General features: G+C 38.0%; 1 protein-coding gene and 1 long non-coding RNA gene across 4 annotated transcripts in view; one reads left to right on the forward strand and one right to left on the reverse strand.

Moving 5' to 3' along the window:
- The window catches only part of APBA2 (amyloid beta precursor protein binding family A member 2), an 87854-nt gene that overhangs the window by 21907 nt on the left and 53798 nt on the right, over nucleotides 1-12149 (reverse strand). For all 3 annotated transcript variants that reach the window (XR_011003838.1, XM_068204146.1, XM_068204145.1), the window contains exons 3-4: nucleotides 5506-5586; nucleotides 4289-4325 (exon numbers count right to left, since the gene is read on the reverse strand). Coding sequence is in view for 2 of the 3 variants with exons in the window: in XM_068204146.1 (XP_068060247.1) it covers nucleotides 4289-4325; nucleotides 5506-5586 (118 nt within the window). In the remaining variant the exon portion in view is untranslated. The remainder of the gene's footprint in view (nucleotides 1-4288; nucleotides 4326-5505; nucleotides 5587-12149) is intronic.
- On the forward strand, nucleotides 692-6718 carry LOC137482027 (uncharacterized). The gene is made up of 3 exons (XR_011003840.1): nucleotides 692-1927; nucleotides 3679-3738; nucleotides 6034-6718. It is a non-coding gene; the product is annotated as an uncharacterized lncRNA (long non-coding RNA).

The raw sequence follows: 12149 nt of genomic DNA on the forward strand, positions 1-12149 counted from the left end.
AAAAGGTTTGTTGTTCAGTGTTCAATTTATTTATAATCAAGTCAATGTGGAAGATTATTATGAAACACTATGTGGTATGCTATGCTGATTAAATGTACTGAAATAGTGGTGAGCTTTTTAGTGAGCTTTCCTGTCCTTCGTATTTCCATTCTAATTTAGGAAAAGTCTTCCAACATAATATAAACATGATTAAAAGGAGTGACTTCCTCTTTAGGTAGTGTTGCTGACACTTATTCATCCCTGCATTTCTCAAATCCACCTGCCAGAAATCTCAACCTCCAGCAAAAACCCACAGTTTTTGTAATTCAGGACTCAAGGTATATAAACATGTAGATAAATATTTATACCAGTCCTGTACTCTTCAGAGACCTGACATTAACCAACAATGCTCATACAAATTGGAGGCATTTGGTTTGCTATCAAACACCATAGTTTTAATCTTCATTATGTACCACAAAACACATTTGATTTAGCTCACATCTGTACAAATCCAGTAATGGTTTAAATCTTAAATTCTGTGGAATTTAAAATTGTTGAAGTATTGGGAAAGCATAAAAAATATCTTGACAATCTCCACTAAAAGTATGAAAACCCTCAAAGAAATCCTTGAGAAGGCAGTAATTTAGAAGTCACTGAAACTCTTTGTAAAGGCCAAGTCTTTCAATATCTCAAAAAAAATCCTTGTTCTTGCAGCCTTAATTCACTAAAAGAAATCAAAGGAAATGAAAATTCTACAAGAACTCTGTTCCTCTATCACTGCTTCTCTTTGCTTACATCTCTGTACCATTATGTTTTTCAGCAGATGGATGATGTATTTTGTATGGTGCCTCTTCTGATGGTGTTACTCATTTGTCTTTTCAGGTCTAAAACTTAGTCTCGTACATCTGTACTTCTTCCAGCATGCAACAAAATACTCATGTTGCATGATATTGACATCTTGTTTCAAGGGCAGCAGAGAGGGAAATTAATTAATGACGTGAATTTAATGTTAAGGTAGGAAACTTCATTAGATACCTGCATCAACACACTCACTCAAAATTAAAGTAGCTTTAATTTTGTTTTCTTTCATTCACTTTGGGCTAAGTAAATGAGGCTGAATTGAATCAAGATTGCTTTAACTCTGAAATAGGCTTACCCACGTGTGTAAATCAGTTTAACTAAACTCCCTTAGTAGGTAATTTAGATTAATTTTCTTGAAATGTTTGTGCCTGAAGACAAGTAAAACTGCAATTCCTTGTGCAAATTCTCATACAATCATTACTACATCGAGCAAAATGCCCAGGGTATTTTTGGGGTTTGTGCAACCTATGGATGCTACAAAGAAAACAACCACTTATTCTCATGTCTTGGCTGTTTGTGACAGCAATAGGTGTTTTTAACTAATTTGTATGAAAAAAATCTTGAGCATGGAAATAATCTAGGATGTTAAGCAATTTTGTAATCATAATGTTATTTATTTGGATTTCTTAAAGACTAGGGCTTTTTTGGTTGGATGTCATTGATTGTCTTTTCATAGCTTTAAAAAAGGATGTTTTGCAGAATCATTATAGTAGGAACAGTCAGCTACATCATGTATAAATCAGCAGCATGCAGGAAATGCTTACAGCAGGAGATAATAGAGAAAAAAAAAGACATGTTGGGCAGAAAACATTTCCAACATACATTTCCCATCATGAAGGCAGTGTAAGCAACGGTTGGGTAAAACAAGACATCTCTTGGAAGGATGGAATGGTGCTGAAAATTGCCAGGGTCAAATTGGGCCACCTGGGTGTTTTCTTCCCTTATCTCTGTCTGCTTTAAATAATACAAAAATGCAGACTTGGCTGAAGTCCCAGCTCATCAGAGCACTTAGCATGCCCTTGACTGCAAGCGTGTGCAAAGGCTTACTGATGAGGAGGGGAAGAAGGAACAGGTTTCAAACGTGAAGGTTAGTTTGATGTGAGCAAAGATTGGAAATTTATGTTGAATATTGGTGCTTAAACATTAGATAACTATTTCTGCAAAAATTCACTGCAAATTTCTGCACTTGTCAAGGCAGTAGAGATTACTTGGTTTTAAGTAAGTATAAAGACATTTCTAGACTAAATAGACTATGTCCAAACATTTCTAAATTAATGTTTGTATTCATAAAATAAGAAAAAAGGAAAAATCAACACAAAAATCTATCATTAGCATAACTGAATTCATTAATCTGTTAAGAATGCATTTTTACATCTGCCTAACATCATGCAAGTCAAGGATTCAGACAGCATTTAGAGACTGCATTCTGAGCACGGAAGTTCAGTTTCCTGCTGAACTATCAGAAGTCACTGAGACCTAGGGATGTGTGGCACTGCCACAGATTTTTCATAAGGAGTAAATGGACACAGGGGATAAGTCACCTTCCAGATTGTCTACCTACTACTTCCATATTCTGACTGACTTCTTTACTTCCTCATGCTTGTTACTGTGTAAGGGAATAAGATTTATGGTGACAGGACAGAGTGCAGAAAAGCCAGAACCACTGAACACATAACTAATTACTCCTACGAGCATATAGTGGTACTATACTAAAATAATTCTAACAGTAAAAGACATTTAGATATGACAGATTAAAAAGGTTTTTTTATGTTCACATGGCATATGAAAAATATTATGTCTCAATAGAAATATAGATATAGCTACTGTAGTTAAGGAGTCATGCTGAAAATGCTTTAAAACTGAAAAGGAATATAACCAGAATATGGTTGTGGTATTGCTGTCAAAGCTCAGGGAACAAGAGCAGTGTTAGCTGGCAGAGTCTTCCTTATGTGCAGAAGGGTCCTGTACTTTTTGGGACTCTACATAGAAATTAATAATAAAAACTGTGTTTTTTCTCTGAGTTCAGAGAGCAGTCATGTAAGCTATCATAAGCTCCTAGTGAGCCATGTATTTATTTGTATTAGACAATGCTATATAATACCTGCAATAGAAAAAGCCTAATAGACAGCTTATCCTCACATACTGTGCCACTACAGAAAAAATCCGAGCAAGCAAAATGATTGAACTAAAAAAAGGTATTGTATTATATTATGTAAAGGGTATCCTGACCCCTTTCCAGCAGAGTAGTGAGCTGACTGGTATGTAAAGAAAAAGACATAACCTTTTTGTCCCAGTAAAATGAAAATGTGCAGTTGTATCTGCAGCGCTGTGAGGGGAATTGTCTCGCCTGCTTTAAAGTTCTGTGCATGCTGGCCTTGCTTTATGCCTGTCCACTGTGCAATCAGCAGATGCTTATTACAAAGCATCAGCTTGCTTTCTTGTCTCTGCCACTCTTGGGGAATGTGTTTAAATGTACCTCTGTGTAGGGCCTGTTAGCCAGTACATGCCAAGTGTTCCATGTCATATCCCTCAGATGTCAACCTGAAGGAACAATCTTTGAACTTTCCATTTGTTCTAGTTCTTTAAGTACATTACTGAAACAGAAAATGCTTGTCAAGATGGTGAGACCAGGGAATAAAAGAAAAATGTGTTGGATATACTAATATTATTCTAAATTGTATTAAGCTTTCCCTGAGTTGAGAATGGCATTAGAGATTAAGTTCTTCACATTCTTTTAAGGCTTCTATTGTGTGTGTTCATGGCAGATCTGAGGGATCAGATTCTTGAAAATGTCCTACTGTCTTTTCTCACTTTACAGTGTAGTCATTTTCTTTGCAGGAAGATCTGTGTGCGTTTTCCCTGTGAAAGGTTCTTCAGCTGTCTGTGAATCAGAGAATGGTAATGTTTTTCAGTACAATCCTCTTTTATTTCTGTCCACCTGCTTGTGCTAATAAATTGACTTATTTTTCTTCAAACAGAATATATGTAATAGCACTGCAGAAGAGACTGAATAAACATGTGAAAGCTCTGGTCTCCTGAACACAGGCTGGACTACCATTGTTTGGTCAGTTTGGGACAACCTCTCCATTTGTGCTGACAGCTCAGGTTCCCTGAGTTCAATAATGGGCCCTGAAGAACACAGTGCTCTTACACATTCATAAGCATCCTGCTGAAGCCCACTGTACACCCTTTTTACCATCTTCCAGATTTGCAGGCATTCTTAATTTTCACCTAAATCTTTCTGGGAGCTCTACCTGCTCCTCCTTTTTTATCATTACTAGGCTCCCATTGCCATAAGGAGGGTGAAAATGTTAAATACTTCCATACTTAAACTTCTCAGCTGTGTTCTCTTGGGTTTGACTGGTTTTTAGAACTGTGATCTTTTATATGTATTAAAGTATTTGCTTCCACTTCATCCTACTTTAATTATGGATGACGTCAAACTTACCATCAACAAAACTTGGAAAGGAAGACACTTTCTTTGTCTGTTGAGAAATAAAAATGGAATAGCTGTAACAAAATAACTTTCATACAATGAAGTGAGTTGCTATTATATTTAAACAGCTGAACACTGTCACATAGGCACTGTTTAGCACACTGAACACATTACATCACAGTCATTAACCCAACTTAACTGTTACACAGTGCTCTGTACTTAAGAGTCTCAAAGTATTTTAAGGTCCCACCAGACAAAAAATAAGAGAGGCAGGGGGAAGACCATGAAAATGGCCTAGGAAGTCAGATGTCAAATGAACAATACAAACCAGCAATTCCCAATACAATCAGTTGCCTACTAGATCACACTGCCTATTAGAGATATCCCAAATTTCCAATAAAGAACTTTTAACAATGTTTCACAAAGCAAGATTCTGGGCCAGTGAATGTAAAGAACTGTCCCTGACTGCTCAGTATATAGAATTACACTTAATCTTAGCAGGGACCATAACACTGCTCTTCTTAGGCTACTGTCCCTAGAACAGATACAGGCCTTCCATTCTTTGTCTTTTGCCAGCCTCCTCAGTTGTTCCCATTTCCAGGAAAGAGGCTGATTTCTCCATTATGGGAAAAGGCTTTAGAAACGTGCCTCTTCATTAATATAACAGGCCACAGGCTAAATATGTTATGGTTTTGAGATAAGAGACTTCTGCTTTTAAGTTTCAGTTTCATTTCATTGTGTCTAGCCCCAAGCATAACTCATTCTGCATTCTCAGATGTCTTCCATGCTCCATTCTTCAGTGACAAGAGCAGGTCTGTCTATCACTGTGTCTCTTCACAGCTGACTAAGCCAGGACTGACACTGGGAGGGGCGGGGGAGGAATGGAAGCAGAACACGATTTCTTTTGGATGCCACTTTTGCACTCCAATAGCACAAAAAGAGAACTTCTGAAGTGTTCTCCCTACTCTGCATGTCATCAGAAAATTTTAGGCTTGAGTTCATGCCATAGACAGTTACGTAAAATGAATGAGGCAGGAAAAATTCATGGGTATAGTTCAAAGCCTTTTCAGAGTAGGCAGATATGGTATTTGTTGTCAGTTCAGGAAAAGAAAGGGAGCTTAGGTTTGTGTGTGTGAGAGGGAGAAGGCTGACAGTGTGAGGCTGCTTTCCCTGCTGGAAGCCTGGCTGCAGGAAGCCAGGCAGCACAACTGGCAGCCCCAGGTACCTACCTCAGGGGGATTGTTATTGTCAACTGGGCCATTGAGGTCTGAACGCTGCTGCTTCCTGGGCTGCTCTACACCATTGCACATCTGCAGGAAAAAATAAAGGATTTCACATCCATTACTTATCTGAAGTTATTTATGTACAATCAATATTCATTACTGGTACCAAAATATTATAATGTGATATAGCAGTTGGCATTTCCTACTGTAATTTAGCAAATATCAGTTTCACATAAAAATGTTAAGCTGTTTAATTAGAATAAAGTATCTACTTTGATGTAAATAATAGGGCATTTCAATTATCATTAAGTAGCAGTTACAGTACTGATTTAAATATAAATTATTTTATGTCAATGCAAATTTTTCATATGAAATTAAGTCAAATGCTATCATGTCCAAATAAATCAGAAAGCAAAGTCAGAATTTTTAAATGTGTTTATTCTCAGTATTGTACAAAATCAAAACAGCCCTAATGGCTGTCTCTGATCTGAAAAGCAGAATTCTAGCATTGAATGTAGGATCCTATGTTTGTAGGAGATACTTCGTGGCATTTCCTTCCTTGTGGGCCAAGCAAATCTATAGGATGCTGGCAGTACAACCTCAGGCTTCAGAAGAAATGTGAAAGAGAAAATATAAAATCATACACAAAGAAAACACTAAGTATTTTAAACTACAGAACTCTCCTTTTTTTCCTGTTCCAGTAGTCTCAGGGGAAGAATTTATTTTCCAGACCTGACCCAAGTCACACAATACCAGCACCCAGCATGGAGGGTGCCCATGTCCAGTAAGTACCAAGAAAATGAATTTTCATGGCTCAGATTTTCAGTGTTACAAATCTGGAAAACCAAGGTGATTTCTGGAAAAAAATTTTATGGTTTAGGATATTTAATTTTGCCTTTTTTCTTGGTTTCCCTATAATGTATAAAAAAAGGACCAAAATGCCACTTCCATTGTAAAGCTTCAGAAATAAAAACTTGTATCAACAATTGTGCAAATGGAAACCACCAAGGATTATTTGAAAGGGTCAGCCTGAATGTTAAGTGGGAATGGAACTCCTTGGCTTCTGACCTTCAAATGCAGTATGTAGCTGTAGGCAAAACAAGTCTTTATGTTCACCTCTAGACAAATTATTCCCTATGACTAATATTTAGTCAGCAGAACAAAATATGCTAAGGAAGTAGGCACATTAGAGCTTAGTAATGGCAATTTTCAGGTAAGACAACATTCACAAAAAAGATTCACCCAAGTAGTAAGCAGGACTTCAAGAAAGAAACAACTATCTGATCATAGGAAAAAAGGTCAGACTTCACACTCTTCTCTCACAAAGATTCCATTACTTATGTGTTAGTTTAGTGGTGGTGCTAGTACAACATCAGGAGTGAAGAGAAAAAAATTTCTGATGAGTAATTCCAAGTAAACAAGTCAAGTTTGGGAAAAGAGGAGTCAGAGTAAGTTGAGAGACCTAAGCATTCTACAGAATTATTTCAATACTCTATCAAATTTCAGTAGACATTAAAATAATTTCCAATTTATTTTTACCACCTCAAAGAACCATCTTTTTTTTTCCTTTTGTCCTTGCATATATTTAAAATTGAGAACCAGCCATGATGAGTTTCAGAGAAAAAGCTCTGCTGAATTCTTAGGGAGATGTAATTAGGAGCACATGCTGCTTCTGATTTAAACTTCCTGAGAAGACTTTGTCACTTATGCATCTTTAGGCAGCAGACATCGATTTTGCTAAAACTCTGTGACTTGGCCCATTAGCACAGAGAAACTGTGTTTGAGACTGTTTGGACTGTTTAGCATTTTCAGTAAGTACTTGGTAAGTTTGGGAACTGTTGCTTGGTAACAGCTCTTTATTAGTTCTGCCCCACAGCTGCCTAGAACACACAGGAAAATGCAGAAACCTTCTTTGATCCTCTTCATTTACACCCATTTGTGTTTTCTACAAACTGCTCTCAAATGCATCCCATAATACACAGACTGGCTTCCAGCAAGTCCTAAGAAACACATTTTCTAAACTGCCTATCATTTTAGTTTCTTCACAGTGTTCTAAAGGTGAAATCTTTTACAGACAAAAGACTCCTGGATTTGGACCCTGCAGGGGCAGAGCACTGTCCCTGTGCTGAGAGAAGGAAAGAATTATTTGTGTCAATACTGAGCTCTACCAGCACAGGCAACGGAAACACAGCAGCAGCATTGATGTGTGCAAAGCTTTTGGAGGGGAGGAAAGAGACAAAATACAATGGCTTCGTTAAATTTCTTTCACAGATTTTTTGTAGGGATCTCTAGTCTTTCTCTGGATTTCCATGTTGAAGAAATAGAAGGGCACAGCCTATATGAAAGTTGTGCAAGCAGACTGACACTGCAGGAGCTTGTGGTGTCCCTACTAGGGCAGTTTGTGTAAGCATATTTGGTTAGTTCTCAGAGGTATGCCAATGTTATGAAAGAATGATTGAGAAATGAGAAGCAGTAGGATTCAGCATCATTAAAAAGCAGACTTTCCTCTGAGGTCCTCCTTTGAAAAGGAGGCAAGTTTCATGGCATATTCCTGTTTCTTCAAAAGGTTAGAGGTGTGGTAGGTGTTGGTGCTGTAAAAAACATTTTCTTTTATTGTTGGTAAATAGGATTTGCTTGAGTAAGGTAGGAGAGTAGACATTAGGAATGAGGGCTGATTAAACTGTCAGGGCTCAAGCACTGAGTCCCAGAGTCATCTTCAGCCCCTACCCAGCAGAAACAGCTCAGCCATGCCAGTGCCAGTGTTTCAGGGACAGGATCCTAGCTGGGATGAACAGAGTAAACTCTGCCACACGGGAGGTTCCAGAGGAGCAGTAACTTAATGGAGTTGACTAGTGCAAAAGACATCTTCCATTGTTTATTATTGCAGCTGCTGTCCAGTGTTTCGCTACAGTTCTTTAATGATGCTAATTCTGCACGTGCAACAGGAGAAACTGAAGTCCCAAATGCAGTCGGGGGGCAGAATGGGGCTGGAACTGCCCCGTGCCATTCTGCTGTGGGGGAAGGAAGCAGGACAGGGTATGGTGCAGGGAACAGGGGAGAAGCTTTTTTTGTGGTTTCAGCTTTGGTTTATGGACCAGGCCATTGCTCATATTTTGTGCAGTACAAGCACATATTTGCAACACGAGATTACTCTCATTTTTCACCTGGTAAAGCCATTCCTGTGTTGAATACTGATAGTGTGCCATATCCACAGTATTGTAGCTAACTACTACTATTGTAGTAATATTTGTATTGAAGCAAATCTAACAGCATTCCAAAAAGCAACTACTTTTGCACAGGAATACCACGTCCATTAAAAATTTCTGATTGTACTGTATGCTACTGTCAGTTGAAGGAGTCATTCAGTTCATCTTCTTCCATCCCAAGATATACCAGTCAGTTAATTCATGTTTGTTACATTAAAAACCGTGGTAATTGAGGAGAATTACATCAGCAGTATGTCTGACCATACTCAGTTTCTCTGCTACAGGTAAAACATATGAAACGAAATTAGAAACGGAAAAAGAAAATTTCTTCATGTGATAATACAACAAATAGCTGAGAGATGACCAAGATGTCCAATGGGTGTGTGGGAAATGTCTAGCTTGAGGGAGTTGTTAAATTTGCATTGTTATAAAATACCCAAAATAGTCAGTTTAACTTCATGGATGTGATGCCTTTCTTAAATATCATAGGCATGGAAGACCTGCAAGGAATAAGAGTTGTGCTAAGCAGTGAGTTAGAGCAAATATACACTCTAAATGTATTTTAGGTTTCTTTCAGACTTGTCTAGTGCTAATCATCCCCTTCAGTGCTTCCCTTTACTTACAAATAAAGGCTAATCAAGCCACGCTCATATATCCCTGAAGTTTTCAAGCCTGAACATGTGTATTTAAGACAGGAGACTGGCCCACACTGAAAGTCAAACAAGATGCTAACTTTGTTTTTCCTTCTCTGTAAATTGTTGGGTCTTTCTTAAAAAGTGACTGTTTTCTGGGGCAAACCTAGCAACAGGAACCTTTAAAATCACTTTTTTTTACTTGGTATTTAGCAAATGTCTTGCAAACAGAATGTTAGCACCTATCATAAGCTAAGAATTAATAGCTGTGTATTTTAAAGGAATGTAAATGTTATAATAAGCAGCAATTCTACCGATGTGAGGCAGGAAAGAAGAGGAGCAGAAACATGAAAAGGCTAAGGATGGCATACTGTGTGCATAAAACAACAAATGCACCTTCCTGCTTGCTCATTGTTTACAAAAATGGACATACAGGTAGTGTATCTTGATTTAACCTAGAAGCATTCAAATCTACATTTTTTTAAAGATAACTGAGGCAAAAAAGGTGCTTTATATGCAATATGTGTGCCTGTATCATCCCTTTCAGCATGATACTTTATATTGTGAGATGCATGCTTATAATAATAGATGTTTTAGCAAGGTGACAAAACCAAGGCTCTTCTAAGCAGCTTCTCTGCAAACAGTAAGTTAAGCATGCAAATGTACTGACCATAGCCTTGGTTTTTTTTTCCTTTCACTATGGAAGAAATTGAATTATTGTAGTGGGTTTAAATATTGTAGTTAAAATTATGGCTATCTTGGTTTCACAAATGAGACACATTTAGGCAGTACTGCAATTCCATCCATCCCTTTGACATTTCATAGTAAATACTAAATGAATTTAATTCCCCAGAAGGAAAACAAAATTCTCTGCACTTTATCTAAATTATTTGAGGTCCAGTATTAATGTAAACATCCAACCACACCTTGTGCTAAGGACTTTTAAGGAGCTATGTGGCAGCAGCTCTCTGGCCATAGAGAGCAGGCACAGCCTTTCTCAGGATTTTCTTTCCTGAGAAAAGCAGAGAAGAGAATGAAAACACTTATTATCTCTGCTCCTTGTTGTTCTCATGTGGAATGTATTTTGGAGATTGTTTACCCAAAGTGATTGCTTGGTTGGATTCTGGTGATGGTGTTCAGATTCAATGGCCAATCAGAGGCACAACTGTGTCAGGTCTCTCAGGAGACAGTCACAACTTTTTCTTGTTTGTTAGTTAGGTAGTAGTTGTTAGTAAGAACTCTTGCTACTGTAATATAGAAATATAATATAATATACTATAAGATGATACAATAAAGCAGTTGATCTAGCCTTCTGAACCATGGAGTCAATGCTAATTATTACCCAGCTGAGGACCTGCGGCAGCAATTGGCGTCCCCAATTAGCGTCCCCGTGTGTGGATCTATCTCCAAGGATCATACCACAGAGCTATTAAGAAAAAAAACTAATTTGGGCAGAAATGGGTACTCAACTCTTACTCTAATGGCCTCACCATGAGCCTGATTTGTGGGTAAAGCTGAGAATGATTACTGCAGTAGGTGAGAACACAGCAAGATAAGACCAGTCTTGTCATGACACACACATTCAAGTAGTGCTTGCCAAAGGTTATTGAACTTGGTTTTTATTCTTTCTTTTACCTCCCTGAAGGCTTGGGGTGGGTAGAGGGACAATTACCACAGGTCTCCAATTGTGAGCCTCCGTATCTCTGTAAGAAATACCACTTCACAACTTTTTGCCTTGGAGGCTTGTGCTCCTGTCTGCAGTGAAGGGCCCAGAGCAGCTGTGCCTTGTTGCCTTTCTTATACATGAAATTCATGCCTCGTCAACCAGTTTGTTTAGCCCGATCTGGAGTAGATACCTGTACTGCCGTATCTCTAGTTTCCTGTCTCCATGTTTGAAGGAATGAAACACGGTGTACTGTCCAGTGCTCTCTATCCATTCAGACAGGAGTTTGTGGTTGCTATGAAAAGTGATGCTATAAGCTTCGTCCAGCCTGGGGTTACCTATCACAGCAATGCTTCCCTCGATATTAAATAAGATGAAGGTGTTGGTCCAACACTGACAGGAAATAACAATCAAAGCTCAGACAGGCAAATATTTAGGTACTTTTGAGTTTTTTCACACTGGGGCAGTTCTATCAGTACCCCAGGTGTTACACAACCCTCAGCTGTTAGGAGTCTATTGAGAATGATAAAGGTACAATGCAGTTCAGCTCAGCTTCTGATAAGTAAACTTCAAAACAATAAAAAGTTGTCAAAATGAAAATCTGTTTTGAATATTGTCTTGAATATTCAAAATATGGGGGGAAAACCCCAACAATTACTTAGTCAAGCACTGAGGAATTCTTTCTTATTCAGGAACTGGTCTTTTGTTCTGCAAATATTTTGAGAACTTGCAAGGAACAACACTCCCAAGTAGTAGCTGCTGGGAGAAAGGCCATCACTAAGTATAAAACATGCTACCTCAACCTCTGTGCTCCCAGCCAACACCTAGTAGTTGTTCAAACCATTCAACATCAGCAAGCTTATTCACTAAGAAATTTTTATGCTGGCAGTAGGGCACTGAATATAGTAAGTTGCACAATTTGGTTATAATTATACTTCTGGAAATAGAATGTAGTAATGAATATTAAAAACTTGCTGCAGATATGGGAAATCTGAAAATATCCCCCTAAGACTTTTTTTGTTCACGACTAGAATGAAGGTCGACCTGTTTCATCAGCATATACTTAAGCATTTGATTTCCTTTTACTGTTTTTCGGAGGAATTAATGTATTTTAATGGAATCACCTAGACTAAATTGTTTAACTGTGGG

This window comes from Anomalospiza imberbis, chromosome 13 (assembly GCF_031753505.1).
Source record: "Anomalospiza imberbis isolate Cuckoo-Finch-1a 21T00152 chromosome 13, ASM3175350v1, whole genome shotgun sequence".
Lineage (NCBI taxonomy): Eukaryota > Metazoa > Chordata > Aves > Passeriformes > Viduidae > Anomalospiza > Anomalospiza imberbis.